A 21,800-nucleotide genomic window follows, 5' to 3' on the forward strand; every position below is an offset into this window, starting at 1 on the left:
GTCCACAGAGATGTACCCACACTGCACTTCAGAAGTATAGTAATGTGCAGCGTTGAAAGCTTTTCCTTAAATCTGATTGGATGTAGTCACAATGGGGGTCGAACGTTTGAGCTCTGTTTCCATGGCGATAGGTTCTGACATCCCCTGTCGTGACAAGACGTTTGTTTGTTGCAAACGACCAGGGGGGGGGGTCTGATCACAAGAAGAGAGAAGCAACGCAGCGGTCCGAAAAACAATGAACCCAAGTGACCTCATATGAGAGAGAGAGAGAGAGAGAGAGAGAGAGAGAGAGAGAGAGAGAGAGAGAGAGAGAGAGAGAGAGAGAGAGAGAGAGACTGAAAACAATGAATTTTCAATGATGTATCATCCAGCAGAATATTTCCTCTTAGATAATTGGGGTGCAATGTGTTGATGAGGCAAATTGTTTTTTATTTTTGGCGCGAGACAATCTGCATCCTCATTAGGGCAGTCGTTTAGAGACAAAGGCCACGATGCCACAATAGTTTGCTCGTTTACAGTTAGTCGTAAATTGATGTTTGGCCCTGAGATATAGAGGAACCTCAGTGACCTCAGACAAGCCCGTCTGGAGAGCATCAGGCCAGCAACATCTGAAGAAGAGCAGTGTGCTTCAAGTTATTCTGCTTAAACACATGGCTGCTTAAGTATGGATGCCCTAACTGATATCAAACATTTATTTTTAACATCGTTATCTTGAGGAAACAAAAGGTTGTAGTTGAAGACATCTCTGACTACATAAAGAAAAAACATATCTAAATGACCTCAGACATTACTCTAGATCTTTACACAGCAAATAGTTTGCTGCTACATTAATGTTCAACTCCTTTAACTCGTGATTTGGAGAAGACGATATTAAAAATGATGTTTGAATGATGCGCGTTTAGGGCTTCCATACTTCTGAATGAAACCAGAATACCAATGCCAGCTTCGTCAGTAAGGCATGAACTCAATGACCTGCTGTGTGTTTAAACTCCCGTCATTTGAAGGTTCCATTGTGAGGTAGAAACAGACTGTTGACTGTACAGAGATGCATAAACACTGGATGTACATCTTTTGAGGATTCAGTGAACACCGCAGTGATCGGACATATTTATGAGGATAAGCGTCATCAGGCTTTGAACGGTGTTGAACGTTTAACACATCTGGCCAGCAGGTGGAGGCAAAGGATTACATTTCCATTTCAATGAATCAAAGAGATTACAAATACAATGTGTTTTTAGGATTAAGAGATTTGTGTTCTTGTTTTATGAAATGTATCATATTTATATGAACGCTTGTACCAGAACTTGGACTACAAAGTGAATTAACAAGCTGTGGTTTCTATATTCACCATTTACATGTTTACAATCGTTCCGTTACATGATCTTGTTTCGCTCCCGCTCTTACTTTATGGGTAAAGGGTTGAATGGAACAACTGATGGAGACGGAGTAGAGTCAAAGTGCCACATCTCTCCAGACGTGGAAACCACAAAGAAACGTTTGCGTTTTTAATCAAACAACCAGAGCCAGAGGTGAGCTGGTGTTCGTCGAGAGGAAAAAACACAATGACGACTCACAGAACTTCCTTTTTTTAGGATGAAAATATAAAACTCACATGTTCTCTTTATTTGCTGTATATAGATCGATGTACACCACTGGAGATTTGGATAAAAGCACACACAAAAAGCTCATGTATGTGGAGTCTCAACACACGTCTGAAGGTGAAAAACAAACACAAATGCGGAAAAGATGTCCGTTTACAAATAGATAAAAAACTATCCAAATCCTAAACGGTTTCTAAATAGTCAGGCGTTGACGTCTGTGCCACAAACCAACTGTTGCTAATAACCTCTGTATTCTGTACACGGGGTGTCTGGTACAAAGTATGAAACCTACCATTTAATAATAGTTAGAACATAAAATAAAAGTACATTATATGTACAACATTAGATGAAGCCGTTTAGTAGGAGACGTGTACTAAAAGGACACTTCATTCTTTTCAAAGAAACAAAGAAGACGGCTCATGTAAAATGAAGAGAGCTCCAAAGAAGCCGACATTAAAGCCATTTCAAGGAGAACAACAGTCACCAGCGGAACACAAGCCGCAGCGCCGACACTCAGAGGCGGCACAGTGCTGAGGGGACGGAACCACCGCCGCACACAACGTTTGGTGAATGTTGTTCTTCAAGACAAACATGAACGGAACAGCGTTGGCTGCGCTATTATTTACAATTTGCACATTCGGTTGAAACACTGACGAGAGGATCTGCAGGCAAAGGAACTCGCACGCATCCAGAAGCAGATCAAACAGATGTCCGAACAGGGTAGTAGGTTTTTACTGAAGGGGGGGGGGGGGGGGGGGGTTACAGCCAGTGTGCAGGTCTGGGCAGAGAGGGGGGTGTCAAAGAATGGTACAAATCAATGAATGGGACAGTGGGGGAGCAGGATGGAAACGTCACGATCAGCTCTGAACGGCCCAACAACACAGACAGCATCACGGATTTCAATTCTTTACTAGTTTGTTTGTTTGTTTTCTTCAGTTGTGTTTCTATTTTCTTTCAAGTTTTATCAGGAAGTGCTTCATCGCTGAAGTGGCTTGGGGCCGACCACTCTGCTTCTCCTCTCTGTGTAGCTTCAACAAGGCATGTGCAGGGAGTCCCAGCGGCTGGAGGTGTGCCGAGCACGGACTTGAACGCATCGGGTCTTTTTAGGAAACTAATGGTACGATTTTTTTATTGTTATTTTTAATTCATCTGGCATTTTAGTTCATGCTCCCACTCGATTCTCGGCTGATCCCCTTAGACTATAAAAGGCACTGTGAAAAGAAAGGCTTACGTTCGACCTCTTCAAACCAAACACACCTCATCTACGGAGCAGTCTAGTCTCTACCGAGTGTTTTTATAAATAAAAGGGTCTTGCTTGAGGAGAGTAGAAAAAGTGGTTGCTATCAGCACGGTCTCCTGCTCCCGTCTGACTTCTCTCGGCACACAGCGGCGTTGCCTTGAACCCCAGACGAGCGACGATACGTCTCTGTGGCCTCTCGTAAGCCTCACGCGAATGACAGCGACTTGTACTGAATGCTAATGACCAGAAATAAACCTCACAGTCTCCTCTCATGTAACCCCCCGGCACTCATCCCAACAACCAATTGAATGGATCCGAACACGTAATAAACTATCTGACTATTGTTTGAGCCACCGACACGCACCGCAAGCCTGTGTTACCTTATTGCAGACACCGTTTTTTTAAGCGAAGGAGCTAAATGAATGAGACGTCTAGGCTTATACACAAGTGCAAAGAACTGTTGGATGAAGAACCTTCGAACTCCGTCAGGCCCGCACTGTTTGTTGTTAATCCAGACCCACTGTAGTCCCGCATGACCCGGTGCTGCTTAACAGAACCACCAATGAATCTTCACAGCTAATGGGGGGAAATAGCAAGCTCCAAACCGAGCAGGTCTACAGATAAGAAGTGTATTTTACTCTGAGAAGAGCTCCTAGCATACTATGTAGGAAAAAATAAAATATAAACAGCCGTCTAGTTGAACTGTTGTGAGAATAATAATTAATATTAAATATATGTAGAAACAACTGACATTTTCTCATCAACTGATGCGTTTTTTTGTTTAGTTTGTTTTTTAAATGAACAAGGCTCATATTATTTGTACAAGCACCTGGACATCCGTGAAGAAGAGGCAAGAAGAGAAGACCGCTCACACACACACAGAACAGAACACCTGAGAGAAATGACCAGACGGGGGCAGCACAGCACCCCGAAAACACAACGAGTGGCGGACGGGAGAAGAAGAAACGAGGGAGGAAAAAGGACACTACAGTCTCTCGGGTGAAGTTCATGTCGTGGTCATGCAGGACCGTCCAGCACCACAGACGCATCTGCCGGCCGACAACCAGGTGGATAAAAGAGGGCGTTTGGGGGGGGGGGGCACCGCTTGTCCCGAAAAGCCTAAACGAGGCTGAGACGAGCGGCGTTAGACATTTCCTGCGTCAGGTGGAGACTGTTCAGTTCTGTGTTGTGCTGGGCTGAGACACCAGAGGTCTGTTGTTGTGCTGGCCTCTGGGGTGTGTGTGTGTGTGTGGGGGGGGGGGGGGCCTGTGGTTCCTCTGTGGATGCTGCTGCTGGTTTACGGTGGATCCGGGGGGGGGGTGGTCTCTTAGTGGCCGTCGTGCGTCGTCAACATTTCGTCGGCCCTCCGGTGCAACTCCAAGGCGGTGACAGTGCAGATGTCCCTGGGGAGTTCCGATTTCCTCCTCATCAGCGGGCGCTCTCGACGCTGATCTTTTAGGATCTGGACACATGGAGACTGAATAGAAACACTCAAATATACAAGATACAAAATTGGCCCACAATGATTTTACTTTGGCAATAAGCAATGTTAGCGCTGAGGCCAGTGTAATATTCCCTGCTACGCTACCCTCCTTACCTGTGTGGCTTCCTCCTCTACTGCTTTCTTCAGCATGTCGACGTCGTCCAGCAGCGGCCCGTCTGTCTCCATGTCCATCGGACAGCCTGAGCATATCGAGTCGACGTAGATCAGGAACTGTACAGGAAGAGGAGGACCAACGCAATAAAAGGAGTTAGAACTGAACCGGTCACTCTTTCCTTTATTCGCTGTGCAGCAGCGCCGCGTCGATCCTTAACGTCAGACTGAAGTCACAAAGTCACTGCTTCCCCATGTTGTATTCATTAAAGAAAGGTCAACTCATTTAATCGATTAAACATTTATTCAAGTTCAGGATTTTGTTGACATTTGAAGAATCATGAAAAAAAAATCTCAATAGTTTTGAATGTACACAAAAAAAAAAAAACACAAAAAAACATGTGGCACAACCCCAATTACTCGATAACAACGGTTAACTAGCTTCTTTGCACACCTGTGGGTTTGACTTGGCAAGATTCTCAATCTTCAGCCACGCTTCTTCTCTCTCTTTCCATTTGGCTTTCTCTCTGAGACACAAAAAGAAGAATGGACTCAACGATACGCCGAGGGCACAAATCTGTTGTGTCTAAAGTACGTCAGGAGAGCTCGCAGCGGCACCGAGACATCACACCTGACTTACTTGCTTTTCTCTGCCCTGAACTGCTGGGTGCAGTCATCAAACAGCTTCTGGTTCATCTCCATGAAGAGTTTCAGAGCGTTGTAGATCAAGCCGTGGATCGTCCTGCAGAAACACAAGGATTACCACGGGTCAACGTACTGAAGGCCTTTACACACCGGGGGAGATTAAAAAATATATACATCACTTATAGTATTCGTACTTTCACACGGAACGCAAATATTACGCAGCGAAAAAACCATAGTAGGTTTTTAGGAGGGCTAGAGCAACCTGTCTGAGCTTTTGCATCGCGAATAAAGGAACCAACTAATCGATTTGTGCATACGCGATAATGTACAACATGGAGGATGGTTGGTCCGAACCAAGACGGGAAACTTTGAGATCCATTCCCTCCTTTCAACTGGAACTCACTCAGAGCATTTGTTTTGTCATGCATTGGTCCCGCCCCCGGTGTGTAAGGGCCTTTGGTGTTACCACAAACGATAATCGGGCAGCGAGACTCAGAGACGGACTCGATGGAGAGCCGGTTCAGGGACTCACTTGTTCCAGTGGGTCTTGGAGTTGCGGTAGAGGGATGGGAACATGATGGGCAGGATCTTGGCGGCGTTGTCACTGATCAGGCTCATGATGTACTCGTTGTTCCAGTAGTACAGAGCTCGTTCTGCCACCTGAGACCACATGAGTTCAGAACAGGGTTACTGGAGTAGACAGACAGACAGATTACCTGTGCACATGTGTACGACAAACGAAAGTAAAATCACTTAATGCGTGTGCTGGGGTGAATGTCAGACCTGAAAGTGCGGGCTGGACACACACTTGGCCAACTGTCTGAAGAGGGGCTCCATGACTTTGACGAACTCTGAGGGCTCGATGACGTCCAGGATCTCCTCCAGTTCATTGAGGAACATCACCTCTTTAGGACTGTGGGTCTTGGGCCAGTACTTTAACAAAGCTATGACCGTCTGAAGACAGGGACAGCAGCATTAGTAAAGAAGAAGAAGAAGGTATGGACAATCTGAATGACAAAGAGCTCCAGGAGCTAGCGTTCAAAAGAGATCAACAGAAACAGATTCAGAGGAATGAAAGCACAGACAGCCGTGTATATCTTTGTGTATCATTGTATTTGTAAATGACATCTTACCGGTTCTGTGAGGGTGCTATCTTTCTCTAAGAACTGGACCACACAGTAAGCCAGCTAAGGGAAGAATAAAGCATCATTATCATTATTATTATAATAATAATAAGGTGTTTATAGCAGACATATGCATGAACACAGTATTTAAGACTGACAAAGTGGTTACCTGTGGGTGATAAACACTAAGAGACTTGACTTTGTGCAAAGGCAGCAGAACTTTCAGCAGGAATATCTTGTGCTCTTCTTTCAAAGGTAATGCGAACCCGTTGATTATGCTGTGAAGAGAACGGGAAGCAGAAGAAGAAGAAGCGCCAGGGTTCAACTCAACACTCTGATGGCGTCTACACACTGAAGAGATCAGACAAAGGCAACAGGTCTATGGATGCACCTCTCAAAGGTTTCTTACCTGCCTAATATTTCCAGTAATTCTGCTATTCCATTATGATGTTCAGTCTCATAGATGAACCTGAAAAACAGCAACATGGCGATAAATCACATTGAACAAAACACGCTCCATTACTTACAGCACAGTGTCACCAATGTGCCAAACCTAAAGACTCACTCACCTATAAAATATGTTATTAATGTGTTTCCTAATGTACGCTCGCAGGCCCAGGAACTTGCCGTAGATGCGATGAAGAGTGGTCTTTAAAAAATCTCTTTCTCTGGGGTCTTCACTGTCAAACAGGTCTAAGAGCTGTGCACAACAAAAAGGTGACTGAGACACTAAATACCAAGAACCACATACAGATCTTTGAAAGACAGAGAACACTCGTGCATCATGAAAACACACACACGATGCCATCGCTCTCTGTACCAGTATCAGCTCACCTGCATTACAAACTTCTGGTCAATATACTTTTTGGCTATGTTCGGTTGAAAGTCAGGCGACTCCAAGAACCGCAGGAAGAATTCATAGACCAGCTGTGGAAAGAAGAGACGAGGTTACGGCACGTGAATGTAACAGCTGTATGGATTTATTCATCAGTTGAGTGTGTGTGTGTGTGTGTGTACCTGTAGATGTGGCCACGCTGCCTCTAGCGTGGGCTCATCTTCCTCTGGGTCAAACTCGGCCCCCGTGGGGTTGGATGATGGCGGCAACGTCCTGAACATATTCACAGAAAACTATGGAGAGAGAAGAAAATAGGGAGCTCCCTCAGTCATGATATCATGTTGCAACAGAGATCAATTTCTGATTCCGTTTATTTTACAGTGCGATATATAAACAAATATTACAATAAACTGGACAACAGAAAGGTAAATTAACACGCGGATAGTTTATTGCACAGATCAGAGTGAAAACACGCTGAAGCAAACGCTGGTACAATCATGTTATGTAACGTGAATGCATCGTTATAGCCTGCCTTCAAAAACGTTTTCTTTATGAATGAAAATATGCATCGATGGTGCAATATTCCCCCTCGTGATTCCCCCTAGAGTGCAGTCGAGCAGAGGTCAACGCACACTCACCATCGTGTTTATGTTCTCAGCAGAAACCCTTTCTTATCCCCCCACCCCTGAGAACGGGACTAATGGAACAGCCACAGCCATGTCATCCCAAAGGCCGGGCAAAATATTGTTCTAAAGCTCGGACACAGAGGCATCAAACACACCCTGAAAGAACAAGGCTTCTGGAGGAAATAACGTGCACGGCCTTAACATACGAATACGATGTCAGTCGTGTCGATCTCCATACTTTGATGATGAAAGCCGTCGGTGGACTTCAAAGAGCCCGTGCCTTTAAGAGGGCCCCGTCAGGAATAAGAGGATACTTTCATGCAGATTCGGAAGCTCGGTTGCATTTTCTGCAGCACTGATCAAATGAAGCCACGACGAGGAGGACGGGTGGAAATTAGCACCTTGATTATCTGCAGCTTACCGTGTGGCATTGAGGCCGGGCTTTGATTCAAATCAAAGGCTTTAGAATTTAGCTTGGGACAGCAAACGCGGTACGGTGAACACACGTCTAATACATATACAGGAGGAGCTCAGTGACAGACACACGGACTACAGCTCGACTGTAACCGGCTCACACCTGCAGAGGATGGAGACCTCGTACATGAGACCTCGTTAGTGACCTCGTATGGTTTAACTCTCTTATGGCCATCTTTAGACAAACGCCACTAAGTGACCACATAAATAAATAGGCCACTTAATGCCTTAACCAATGATTTCAAGGGTAGAAGATGAATTGGGTTTATGTGTGAAAGATCTTTCGGTTCTTACCGAGGTCAGTGATGCTCCTGAGAGTTTCGCACAACGCTGTGGGGAGCCAAAAGACAACGACCAAAGTGGCTCTGAAACGTGCGAGTGTTGCTGGCAGGGCCGTAGAAACCACAGCACATTCATAGCACAGACATAAAGTCCACATCCAAACCATGAAGAGACCGAGGTAAATGCACAGCAGATCCTTCTACCGATGATCGTGGAATATGAAAGCAATAGCTTCATTCAACAGTCATGTGGCTCTTTCATGGTCGCATGCATTTAGTGTACAGCCGAGGCTTATTCACAAAAATGTATCACAGACAATCCTTCCTACCTCAGTGAGACACGACAACGTCACAGTCATTATTAAACATAACCACAGCCAGACAGACAATGTTATCCATCAATTGAAGATATGAGCGTCCTTCCTCAGTGATGACGTGATTAGTGCTCTTAATGAATAACAGGGAGGAGATGAAAGGAGAAAGAAGGCAACCTGTGGCTGAAAATACTCACCACGCTGTGATTATTCACAAAAATAACTGCCACTGCCTCTCTTATTAAAGATATTACATGTAAATGAAATGATTACTGAAGATAATTAAAATAAATATTGCAATATTGAACAGTATTGAATCGTAATCTGCCCTAAAGAATTCCTTTAAAATCAACTCTAAAACAATAGTCTCACCAATGTGAAACTCACAAGCCTGCAACAGCAGCTTAAAAACAACATCCACCCTGCATCAGCACAGAGGGAAATGAAAATACCACATTCTGTGTCGGGCGTGCAACAAAAGCAGCAGCTTCGCCTCACGTACAGGAACCTTTACTCTGGAGGTGAATAATGTACAGCACTCGGATAGCTAACCCGAGTACGTACACTCAGGGTTCCCACACTTGCCTTGAAAAACATTTCCATGCTACCTCCTGATTTTCCAGGTACCATATTAAGTGATGATCTATAGGCCCCTGAAGCTTTCCGCCCCCCTCCCCTCACACACAACGCCCTAGGACACCTGACTACTTACTTGATTTAAAAGATGTGCCAGTCAAGTCTACATTGTAAATGCTTGGAGATTATGTCTTATTGATAATATCAATGCATGAAATAATGCAACAAGCTGTAGATGAACAACAAGTTCATGCTCAGTTTCCATGACTTTTCCAAACCTGGAAAATGAAAAAATAAATCCATGTTTTCCATGGTTTCCAGGTACCGTGGGAACCCTGACACTGTGTATGACGGTTAAAACGCTCACCATGTGCACCACCTCCGGGTAGATGGGCTCGGTGATGACGTTCCTGTTGTGGGTGACGTACTCCACCATCTCGCTTATCGCCGCCCGCTTCACCTCCTTCCATTTCAGGTCACTCAGCGGGTCCGAGATGAAGTCAAAGAGGACGCAGCACTGCCGCAGCTTCTGGATGAACAGCTTCTCCTGGTCGGCAGGGGGAACATCTACACGACAGAAAGGGAAGGAAAGGGGACATGAACAGAAGATTTCGGCTTTAACAGGAACGACTCATTCCAGATGTTAACGCTGTATCTGAGAAATGGTGCCTCACTCTATCGGCACAGAACGACATATAACTACCACAAAGTTTGACACTGCACAAGTCAGACGCTGGATTAAAGTAATCCAAACCGACACGAAAGGATACAGGTACAAGGTAAATAGACATAAAAGTCTCATGTCTAGGAAAACACAGCCGACTTGTATGCCGTTCGTTGTCAGAATTAATCGTTCTGCTTCCCCTCTCTCGCAGTCAGTGATGACTTGTACAAAAGCTTTAAAAGGAATACATCAATATTCCTTCAAGAGTTATTTAGCTTCATTCTTCTACAGGAGTTCATGCGCGACATGTCGAGACCTCATTTAAAGACTTCATCAATCAATAATTCAGCCTTTTAAAGACACCGTCGTTCACCCCATCAATGATGCAGACTCCGAATCTGCCTCCAGGATTATTGAGCCACACCCGTCCATGTATAATCGTTAACGTGCTATTCAAAAATCACGACACGTTTTTTTTGTAGCTGCTGCACACTGTCAATCTGCATTCAGCCAGCGTGCATCATCATCATCATCACCGTACAGCAGCTGCCACAAAGACTCATTCATCACCCTCCACATCATCTGCAATCAAATCAACATAAAATAATAGAATAACTAATATAATAACTACACAAATGTTATGTCCAACAGGTATGTTTTGAGCTTGTGTTAAAATATGAAGACTTTGAGCACCCCCCGCCTTCCCCAAATACTGTGGGCTGTACCAGAAGCTCGGGAGCTAAATGCAGAACCACCAGGGATTTCTGTTCAAGTCTGCTCCCAGAGGACTCGAGGGCTTTCCCAACTCGTACGCCCAGAATCTTTCAGACACATAAGGAACCAGGCCATGTAGTGCTAATAAACAAGTAAAAATAACTCGAAATAAATGCTAAAATATATATATTCTTCCTCATTGTCATCAGTACTCAGGCAACACATTTCCGTTCAAGACCAGACAGAAGACTTATCAATATATATGGACTAATCAAAGACGCTGCTGCTGTTACAATGGATTCATACGCTGCCGATTGGTTGAGCCCATCAGCAGCGACCAGGCGACGGGTCAGCCAGGCAGACATGGTAAAACACGGATAATAGCCGGGGTCAACAGTACACCCAACACCAGTTGTTGACCTTTTTACCTCAAATAAAAAGGTCAACATGCTGCGGTGTTACTGTTAGGAAACTATTATGTGTCATTAAGCAAAAAAGATTTAAACATAGTGGGAATTTGGGTCGGTATGCAAAAGGTAGAGCTTAAAAGCTAAAATAAAAGCACATGTAACGAGAAATAAAGGACAAACTAAAGGTAATTCAGCAACTGCCCTTCATCAGGTTGGTTATATCTGAGCAACATATACATATGACAGGTTAGGATAGTAATATTCAACTTATACAAGAACCTACACTGACACGGATTAGCTTGAGCATGATGAAGTCAAACTGCTGTAACCTCACATACAGAGCCAGGGCGGTTATGTTAATTGAGAGCGTGCACCACCCAACCCAAAGTAGCATCAGACACATGTTCACCACAAACAAGTAACATAGAAGAAAAGTTGCATACTAATTCTATTAACATAAAAAGGAACTATTTATTTTGTGCGGGTACATAATTCATACCTGTGTGCTACACCTGTGAAAGCCATGTTGTATTTTCTGTACACAGACTGTATATTCTTTCTGTTTTTCGAGTGTATATCAGCCGTTATGGTTCGCTTGTGCAGCGCGGTACCTTGGAACAAGTAGTCCAGCCAACTGGTTACAAAACATGTCTACGTCTATATTCAGACACATTGTAGAATAGTGACAAGTCTGTAAGTAGCTTTGCAGTAACGTCATACTTCATTCCCGCCGTCCAAACTACAGCATCAAAAAGGTCAAACAGCTGGCGATGTGCTTCACCTCTGAGCTTTGGCTACCGCATTCCTGGAAAACCTCAGATCTGCTTTATGTTACAACACGGTGTTTATGTAAGGCACAGCTAAGTATATTCTTTTGTTCCGTCTTCCGTTCCAACAAGCCGCAACTTTAAGCTGTGGCGCTGGTGCCACAGACAAATATTACTTTCTGTACCATTTCCCTGCTCCCTCTCGAGCAGATACAATACCTGCGAAAACTTATACTGAACAGGAAAAGACATGACATCCATGTCAAAATGAAAAAAATCTCTTCACATTGATCTCAATACGAGAACACAGTCATCTGTAGATCATCTGTTGGTGATATTAAGGTTTCATTCATCGGTACCCGAGCGGTCCACCCATGAGCACCTCATCTCATCCACCCCCGAGTGCCAAGAGGTCCAGCAGCTCCTGTTACACAACAGCACTAGGGTTTCTGAACACGCCTAAAATATTAAGAGACATGCTGTGCCACTGCAGACATCACACACAGGCCTCTCTGCATGGACGGGCCGCTAACCTTTGCTCATCTAAAGGCTCCAGCGTGCTCACAGGAAACCAGGCGTGGACACAAATTGCTCCAAAGGACATATCTCAAAACCCCACAATGTCTACTGGTGAATATCCCATAAATAACCGATTAATAAAACCGCCACCGGTGGCAAATACTTTGTACATATTCTGTGTCAATGCAAAGGCATGTGGCTAGTATGGGGCTGCAGTCACCTCGAGTACTGTTAGTAGCACATGTGTGCATTAATAGGCTGCATGTTAAATGTACACATCGGTTTGTGGATTAAGAAAATAACATCTGAACAAACATTTGCCTTGCATTTGTGACAAACTCTTATTCAGAGGTACTGTTAGTATTGATCTAGTCAGGTTCTGTTTTCCCTGCACAACACTGGTTGTGTGTTTAGACAGTAACTGAGCATTTCAACGTACACGTCTCAGCCGACAGACACTCGTAGACAATACAGATGCACACACACCGACAACACGCTTTTGACCTCACTTCCTATGACGTCAGCAGTCTCGATGGGGGATGGGAGACTCAAAAGTAGCACTCCTTCTCACTCGCCTTGCCTCCGCGACTGAAGCTAAGCTATGCAATGTCTTGGCGAAACCCTTCCTCGTTGACATACAAACACAACCCCCCCCCCCTCCCTCCCCCGCTTCCTCTTCCAAAAACACACATGCAGGGGATAAAAGCTCTCACTCTGTTGCAGCAACTTTAAGAAAAGTCATCCGACACAAACACTTTTTGTTCTACAAAATCCAACTGCAGCTGCTAAACGGCAAAGACATTTTTTAGACCATCTCCCCTTGAAACACGAACACAAAACAGCAGCGAAGAGGAAAATCTTCCTATTCTCACCTCTAAAATGCATGAGGGCCACAGGCTGGAAAGGCCCATTGGTGCTGGGTGCATCCAGAACCATCCCACTGGCAGTTCTAGTGCATGCCAACATCAGTGAGTCGAGGCAGGAGACGGGGGAGAAGAGGGCAGCCCGAGCTAAGGAGAGGAGCCAGCCTCCATTTTAGCACGAACACTCGGAGCAGAAAATGAAGCTCCCCTGCTGCTGGAGGGAACCAGCTAGTTAGTGATGTCATCCCCCACTGCAGCCGCCCGGTTGGCTGGCTGCAGTCACATGGGCCGAGTGTCGGCATAAATAAACACGAGGGACGGGATTGGCTGGTGGGCCAAAGGGGGAAGAGGTGGGACTGAGATTGGAGTGCGAGCAGCTACATCTGTCGAGACTTTTAAAGCACAAACTGATCTGCCATCAGTTTAGCCCTTTGTTTTTAAATTGAGTAACAAGAAGGAGGCCCGGAAATACACATGCCTATCAAACATGTAGGCTGTTTGTACTCATTACTCAATCACAGCCTAACACCCGACAACAAACCCCAAATGACATAAATTACAACGCAAAACATTCAAAACATGGACAATAACACCACGAGCTGTTTCAAATAAAACAGCTACAAGATGTATCAACAAGAAGCTGAAGTTTGTTCAATACAATTGACTGTCCAACACAAAAAAAGCCCTTTTTATGTGTGCGTTTCTTAGTTTTGCATGACAGACGGCTCTTCAGGAGCACAGCCTGAGCCCAGGTGTACGCGACAGAGAAACAGGAAGTCTTGATGCAAGCGACACAGGATGTGCACGAGCGGAGAGCAGCACTCGCTCTGGCGACAGAACCCTGCACTGTAAAGCTGAGCAGGCAAAAGGGCAAATCTACGCAGAGCGTTAAAACGCACTAAAACCAGACTCACGTACGAAGTGGAATTCAAGCGCGCGCTCATCTCGATACCCGACAGCTCTCCAGAATCCTGGAACCAGGACTTGACATCTCTATTAGGTAGAACGGTCAAGTCATAGTGTGCATCCAATCATCACCAATCCCAGTTTACTATGTGTGTGTGTGTGTGTGTCACCATGCTGAAAGGACCGTGAGCATACACACAGACCTATACACACACATAGAAATATGTTTGACTTCATGAACACCCTGCAAAACCAAAAAATGGTTCTAAATGGGAATGAGAACATGCCCTTTCCCCCAGCATAATGATCCTAGTCTCCAACACAAATTAGCAGCGCAAAAGAACATCAAGTCTTGCTGGTGCCACCGTCTACAATAGTGGTGTATTTCAGCAGCAGCAGGGTCTAGTCGCAGTGTATAAAGGGCTCTTTCTTGTCTTTCGGCTCCCTAGTCATGAGGCAACCTCCCATCAGAAGATCTGTTGTTCTGACCAAGACAACGCGAAACACACCCACTTGTTACAGAGCCTCTTCTGGCACATGCATTCATTGATGAGCGTGAGGCTTTTACGCTGCGTCTGTGCTTTTTCTGGCAGAGGCAGAGACGGTGAACTTGTGAGGCATCATGAGTCTGGTCCTGGATAGGATGGAGACTGTACTTGCTTGTGTTCCAAATTCATCATTTATAGCAACGGGTCAGCCACAGTCGAGTGGTTCATTTACAGATCTCCGGATCTTCAATGTCGTGGTTCTCTGTAATAAACGCTGGCATCTATTTTGGAGACACCGACGTATCAACACAGCTGAGACGAGAGACGTCATGTTGGTTATAGCTGCTCTGTGGTACCTTCACAGTAAGACACAAATCATGAAGGGAGAACCTGATTTGATATGACTTCAACGCTTTATTTACTTACTCAAGGCTGTTCCTTAAAATATCTGAATCACGCCAAACCAATGACAGCTTCAACAGCTGATCGAAGCTAGTGAACTAGGTTTTTTTGGGGGTTTATGCTTCCTTTTGTGGGCGACGTTTGAAAAAGGAAGTTGCTGTCATGAGGTGTGGGAGTTTTTTCCTTTAGCACCTGCAGGAGGGCTCGAGGCAGGAAACCCTTCCCTGAAACCTGCCCTGCGGCATCCTGCTTCATGCCTTTCCCCACAATGTTGAAAGAAAATTCTACCCTGGCTGTTTAAAAACAACCTGTAAAAATTTAAATGTACACAGAACTTCACATTTTCTGTCGACATGAAGCATTCTTGCCCAATAGGTTTGACTCTGTAAGAGACATAAGCAGACACTATAGTACACTCACGGGCTAAAGTTTCAAGACTACGTGATGTAACTTCTGTTGTAACTGATGTTATGCAAGGATGGCTTCCTTTAGTGTTCCCTCAAATGAAGACTGTAGAAACTATATTTTCATCTTTCTCTGGTTGAGGACATGGGAACAGGTCAACATCTGAAGACAGCTTTGGTGAACTACAGGAAATATGTCATATTCATGTCACTTATTGTGCTATAACAATACGGAGACTCGTCTTCTCACATACTAAAGAACAAGCTTTCTAATCCTTAATATGTCCTCATACTACAGTTCAATTTAAAAACGTGAATAATTCCCACGAATAAAAAGATATATATATATATATATATATATATATATATATATATATATATATTTAGTAAATGGGTTAAATAATGATTCTAGTTTACACAGACATAAAAATAAATATGTGGCGCACTAAAATATACTTTCCCTATTGTATAATTGATGTTACTTGGAATGTTAAAGTTGAACACAGACAGTGTGCGTTTATCTACAAAACCACAACAAATGAACAGATTAGAATCAGCGGTTTGTTTGTGTTGCATGGTCAAGATATCCTGACAACTGAAACGTTTGTTCCAGTTAATCATCATTAACTCAAATACTTGACTAACCAGCAGATGGCAACAAACCCTCAGAGACAGACGCTTCATGCAGGGAAGCTTTAAACGAGAACACATACAGAGGAAACAACTGGTGTTCTGCTCGTTTTTGGCAAGTCTGTTTGGACTTGACACGAGAGAAATAACACTTTTTATCCAAAACACAAATTGCATGATCTTTGTACTTTGGTAGGGCCGAACAAAACAAGCTCACCATAGCAGGTCTTTAAGAGGAAGCTGCTGAATGTAAATGCTGTGACCGTTAAAATGTACTCATGTCACAACAAGCACACTTGGGTTGGGGGCGAGTTCATGGGACCTGCTTCTGGTCAGGGTTTTCCAGTCTCGCCTCAACCTTGAAGCTCTGCGGGACAGGCTGCTCTCGGACACGCGTTTCCATCAGGAGGCGGTGAACGCGCACGGAGCGAAAACAGGCCGAGCCCGTTTGGACAGGACTCGGTGATAACATCTACCGGGCCGCTGTGGGATAATGTTTTGCAGAATGATGTCAAAGCTCCCGTTGGGTTGTGGGAAAAGAGCTCCTTCATCAGACATTAAGTCGTGTTTAGTCCTTTCTTGACACAGTACGAGGGTAATGGCTCACCAAGATTAAGGAACAGGTGTGTTTTGTGGAAGAATCAACTCCATTGTGTGTCTCCATTAATTATAAATCACACAAGACTGAATGGTGAACAAATGGCACACGACAAACACAACAGCTGCTGGTCACAGATAGGAACTCCACTTTGTAAGTGACTTTAAGCACGAGGAAGGAAAACAAAGGCACTCTTTTCTGAAGAATACATTAACTCATATTACGGCCTTCATTTAGTCAGTGCTCTCAGGTGAACTTGTCTCTCTTTAGAAGGGGAGAAGTTGCATCATAATTTCTGACATTCATGTAATCATTTCCAATCCACTTATAGCAACACACACTCATTTATTGTACGAAACAATGAGAGTGAAGTCAATACAATCCCCCTGGAGACACGTCATTGCCGTGTTAACGAAACAATTTAAATATCAAAACAATGTCGGCCTTTGAGAGACGTATAATTCAGTCCGACTCCTCTGTGACTGCCAGGCAGGCAACACTTTCACAACTTTGTTTCTCTTTGTAACATGTATAGTCATCGGGAATATTTCAGTTGCTACTAAAAGGCTTTTAACTTGTTTTCAATTACGCCACACTACCATGCTTTGGGTTTTTGTCACCATATTTTATGAGGTTTGATAATTCCCAGACATTGAACGATTTATTGCATCCCACAGAGTAGCCGACTCTCTTGCGGTCAATCATATTTCCACTCTCATCTGCAAATTCTCTTTATTAAAAAGATGGAAATCGCCTTATAAAATGTTGATTTGCCCACGTACTTAATGTTTGTTTTCGGTACACTGCCAGGTTATATAAGGATGGCGCTGGGAGAGGGCAGCGGACAGCATTGTTGTGTGCAGTTATGCGTGCACACACACATGCATAGACGGTATGCCCACGCCTTACTTTTCCATCTGGTGCTCTGCTGGTACAGAGTTCAGTAATTAAAATAAACGTCAATACACATCTGCAAAGATTCGTCAATATCTATCCTGCAAAGGGAGGAATAGAGAAGGAATAGTGGTGCGGCTGAACACTGGCAGCATCCTAAAACACAAGGACCATGGAATTAAAGCTTTATCTCTGGATTACCACCAAATATAGACGCTTGGGTCAAATCCAGCGCAAAGTCCATGCCATGTATGCCCTCTGCTTGTTTCCGTGTGTTGCGTAATGCCATGCTCAGCCTGGTATCACAATGAGCGTGATGCAGCCGGGGATGTTCACGGATGTTTCAGTGTGGAAAGAAAATACGAACACTAAAAGTGTGTGCTTGTAGGTATGCATGTATGCAAGGCTTGCACTTATCAGAGTCGAGATGACGGGGATTTCAGTTTTGACATCAGGTTTCAAAACATCTTAAATTAATTATTTTTTACCAGTAAATACCTTTGAAAGCAGGCAGTTTCTGCAGCTCCCGGTTGTTGCTCAGGCTGAAGCGAGAGGAGCTCTGCCTCTTGTCCTTTTTGACAGGTGTCTGGGAACCGGGCTGCTTCCCTTTCAGCAGCTGAGTGGTGGGAGGAACATTATTGCTGGCCTTCCTGTTAGAGCTCTGCTGAAACAAGAGAAAAAAAAGACACATCAGTGACACCGACATGACATGTGGTGGACACGGTGTGAAAGAGGGCGCGAGAACCTCGTCGGGAATCTGATGAAAACCGCATGACTGTCTGCCATACACTAGATGGGACATTTTAATTATACACACACCGTGTGCTCATTTACTTCACAACAGTGTCTTTCATTATATAACTAAGGCCGTAAACATGTGACGCTTTACCCAACATTGTTACCCAACAAAAGCAGAAACATCTGTCAATTAGGATTTTCTAATTAAATGCTGAAATAATTGGTACCAAGACAGAAAATGGAGATTTTTTTACGCTTTATAAAACATTAATTTCAGTCTCGAACACTTCTGGTGACCAAGTGTGTGAGGCAAAAGGGGGGGGGGGGGGGCGGTGGGTAACGACGGCAGCTTGCAGCCCAGCAATTTTTAATTTGACACAAGGTCGGGGCAGTGGTAGATCTGCCGCATGGCTGCTGAAACATAACAGCCATGTCATTGGTTGCTATTACCCAGCAAGACGTAGCTAAGAGGCTGAAAAAGAAGAATTCAGATGGTCGACAACGGGGGAACATGTTTCTATATTATTCATAACTTAATGGAAATAAGTCAGAGGATATAAATATAGGTTTTGGGCAACAGATTAGAGTGATATTTAAATAAAATGTGAATTCTAAATGGGACACTAAGCAGCTAACTCCTTTAAGCCTTATAGTGTGCATTTTTATATTACAACAAACTGGACTGTGTATTACATCAGCCACTCAAATACGAACAGGTGGTCAACAGCCCTCCCAATATAAATATTAAATGTCGAGGAGGACACCACTTTGCTTTGTACTTTGCTGCACAAACAGATGTCGGCCGTCACACCAGCCGTGAAAAGAGAGCATCGAGCTTTTTGAATTCCCGTGAAACAGAAAAGCATCAAGGAGAACTATTTCCATCGTGGCTGAGTGATGTTGATGTGGTGATTGCAGAGGTCATGGCAGAAGTCCGACTTAAATCTGTTTGTTTTTTTTGGTTCACAGATGCATTTTATCTTAGTGTTTGAACCCATACTGTGCACCTGGTACCATTGGACACCCTCATAGTATTTTACAAATACAGTTCAGGACCATGCGGTGCAGTAACGTGATGTAATGACTCACACCAGATGCCTCTGTTATGGCAGGACCAACACAATGTTTCTAATGTGGGCTGAAGAAACCCTCTTTCACTTTTCAAAGTAAAAGGCCAGTCAGACCAGTACCACTTCTTCACTGATTTATTATACATGACAGGATATGTAGATGAGTGCATTATCTTTTGATAAGAGTTCATGATGTGTCGATTCACGTCTGACCACAGTGGGAAGTAGAGTGTTTTCCGTTTCGGTGAATTAAAGATCACCAGTCCTTTTTGCCAGTGCAATTTGATCACTTCTGTTGATTAGAATCTAGTCTCCTTGCCACATTAAACAATGATATGACAATGACTTTACAGTCTCCTTGGAAGTAGTATATTGATTGCCTCATGCTATGCTGCCACGTTTCAAGGACAATAGTATCTCACTAGGTGAAACATACCACGAGCTGAAATTAATGATTTGCTCATCTAGCTAGCTTTACAACTCTGATCGGCTTAGTGTGAAGTCAGTTTCTCTGTCTCCAGGATTATAGGTGCTAATGTACACAAAGGCATGTATTTACAACATTTACAGCATATTGCAAAATATCAGAACTTGCACACGATAGCAGTATTAGAAAAGATTTGAAAAGTGTGTGAATAGTGAATGAAAGTGTCATTTTTAAAGCATACCGTGACATGTTAACAGTCTGCAAAGGACAGTAATGGACACTGATAATGTTTATTATGTCGCAGTCCATTTTCAAGCTCTAATATCAGTGACATTTGAACTTGTGTAAGACAAGGTCCTACTGTCTTCGAGGAGGTTTCCATAAAAAGCATCCCGTGTTAACCCTTGAGTTACCTCATGCTCCGAGTTCTCTTGTCCTCCACTCTTGCCCACTTTAGCAGACTTTTGGGACTCCTGCAAGAAAAACGTTGCACGGTTAATACACAAGGCAAGGTGGAACACATTTGTAAAGCAGTCCATCAGTGAATGCCGCCATGCAGAAAAAAAAAAACCAAAGCTAAATATAGCATGTATACCCACCCAGTCTCACAATCCTGTTTGGTTTGAATGCACTGGCATGTCTGCTGCTAGCAAGCTAACGTTACTTCAGAGTCAATAGCCGGCTTACAGCTAACGTTAATGATATTTAGTTATCACTCAACACTTTAAAACACTCACAAATCATCATAAGCATATTCATGCAAAGTATATCATATTGCCTTATTTATAGCAAGGCAGCACAAGACTAACATGTCTGCAGAATAGCGGCTAGCCGGTTTGCTAACGTTAATGGGACATGCACTCTGCACTGATAACTATATTAAATGTCTCGTTATAAATGCCGGTTTATCAATAAATGCATACTACACAACTGTATATTTCCAGCCGTCATAACCTCTTCTCAAACTCACCTTTTCTTTTTTCGTTTTATTCGGCATTGTACAAGCCGTTGCCGCCCTTGCTCCCCTCTCGGAGATATTCCACAACCCAAAAAAACCTTGATAACTCTCAGGGCAGCGAGCTGAAACGCTTCAGCCTGTCCTCGCCCTGTGATTGGCTGCTGTCAGTCAGCTGACTCCAGCGTCTCAGGAGTGACATGCCGAGCACTGCGGGTCAGTGGGAGCTCCCCCTGTCGGTGACAGGTAGCTATTACAACGAGCGAGACAGAACGCTTAATCATGTTCTTCTAAAATTGTCACTTTTGGCAATTTATGTGTGTTCTATTTTGAAGTGGATAATGAATGTTGTGTGTTCTTTGCTGAATATCTCTCACATTCTTCTAAAGGATGTTCAGCCTATCTCTTTCACTAGGGCTGGTAAACCTTCCTATTCCTACATTTTCTAAAATATGTGAATATGTCTTTGTTGTATTACTGCCATCTACTGGAATTGTACTGTCTCCTACAATGTCTATTTTGCCCTCTGAATTTATTCATCAATTACAGTTTTCCCCCTTAAAAGAATCGTTTTTTTTGTCTCTGTCAACATGTTAATCTGCCCTGCCCTTTGTAATAGGCCCTTTTCACTCAATATTGACGTGTCAGAGTAGGGAAAACTAAATGAAGTGTGCATGATGGCTCAATGAAGAGAGCAGAGCCACCGTTAAGGGTATTAGCTGTTATCATATTCCTCCTCCTTTAGAGGTTATTTTGATTCGGTTCAAGTTGTTGGCAAGATCCATGTCTCATGGCTACAATCTGAAGAGAACAGCATCAGTGTTGTGACATTTGTTTCATGAGCTACTGTTCATGTCCTTGAACACTCCTTTGCAATCCTGTCCATTAGTCCTGTGTGGAGTCAACCCTGAGATCTCTGCTCAACTTAAGAGTGCAAATGCTCCATTTCACGAGCCCACAGTGCACATCCTGTCATGTTACCTGAACGCCTTGAGGACACGCAATTATTTATGTGATTTTCATTCCTTCCAGCAATGCATT

The 21,800-nt window shown here is 43.9% G+C and overlaps 1 protein-coding gene across 6 annotated transcripts; it reads right to left on the reverse strand.

Moving 5' to 3' along the window:
- Positions 1 to 1,579: 1,579 nt before the first annotated feature.
- ppp2r5cb (protein phosphatase 2, regulatory subunit B', gamma b) lies at positions 1,580 to 20,912 on the reverse strand. 6 transcript variants are annotated; one of them, XM_079291063.1, is made up of 16 exons: positions 20,775 to 20,912; positions 20,218 to 20,277; positions 18,068 to 18,230; positions 9,678 to 9,877; positions 7,222 to 7,332; positions 7,039 to 7,131; positions 6,774 to 6,904; positions 6,614 to 6,673; positions 6,374 to 6,482; positions 6,214 to 6,267; positions 5,864 to 6,034; positions 5,613 to 5,740; positions 5,076 to 5,177; positions 4,890 to 4,962; positions 4,439 to 4,555; positions 1,580 to 4,303 (listed from the first exon to the last, which is right to left on the reverse strand). In XM_079291063.1, exons 1-16 carry the CDS (start codon positions 20,799 to 20,801, stop codon positions 4,169 to 4,171), a joined length of 1,734 nt encoding a protein of 577 aa, XP_079147189.1. In that variant the 5' UTR covers positions 20,802 to 20,912; the 3' UTR covers positions 1,580 to 4,168. The 6 variants fall into 6 exon arrangements, with proteins under 6 accessions (XP_079147189.1, XP_079147187.1, XP_079147188.1 ...); XM_079291061.1 differs by having other exon boundaries at positions 1,580 to 4,318; XM_079291062.1 differs by having other exon boundaries at positions 18,068 to 18,233.
- Between the last annotated feature and the right edge of the window lie 888 nt (positions 20,913 to 21,800).

Source organism: Melanostigma gelatinosum (genome assembly GCF_949748355.1).
Source record: "Melanostigma gelatinosum genome assembly, chromosome: 19".
NCBI classification, from domain to species: domain Eukaryota; kingdom Metazoa; phylum Chordata; class Actinopteri; order Perciformes; family Zoarcidae; genus Melanostigma; species Melanostigma gelatinosum.

Excerpts from the sequence above, each read along its gene's own strand:
- ppp2r5cb (XM_079291060.1), bottom strand. The coding sequence starts at position 20,801 with ATGCCGAATAAAACGAAAAAAGAAAAG. Across the intron at positions 6,268-6,373 it reads TTAGTGTTTATCACCCACAG|CTGGCTTACTGTGTGGTCCA; the intron begins GTAACCACTTTG and ends TTCTTCCCTTAG. Across the intron at positions 4,963-5,075 it reads TTCAGGGCAGAGAAAAGCAA|AGAGAAAGCCAAATGGAAAG; the intron begins GTAAGTCAGGTG and ends TTTGTGTCTCAG.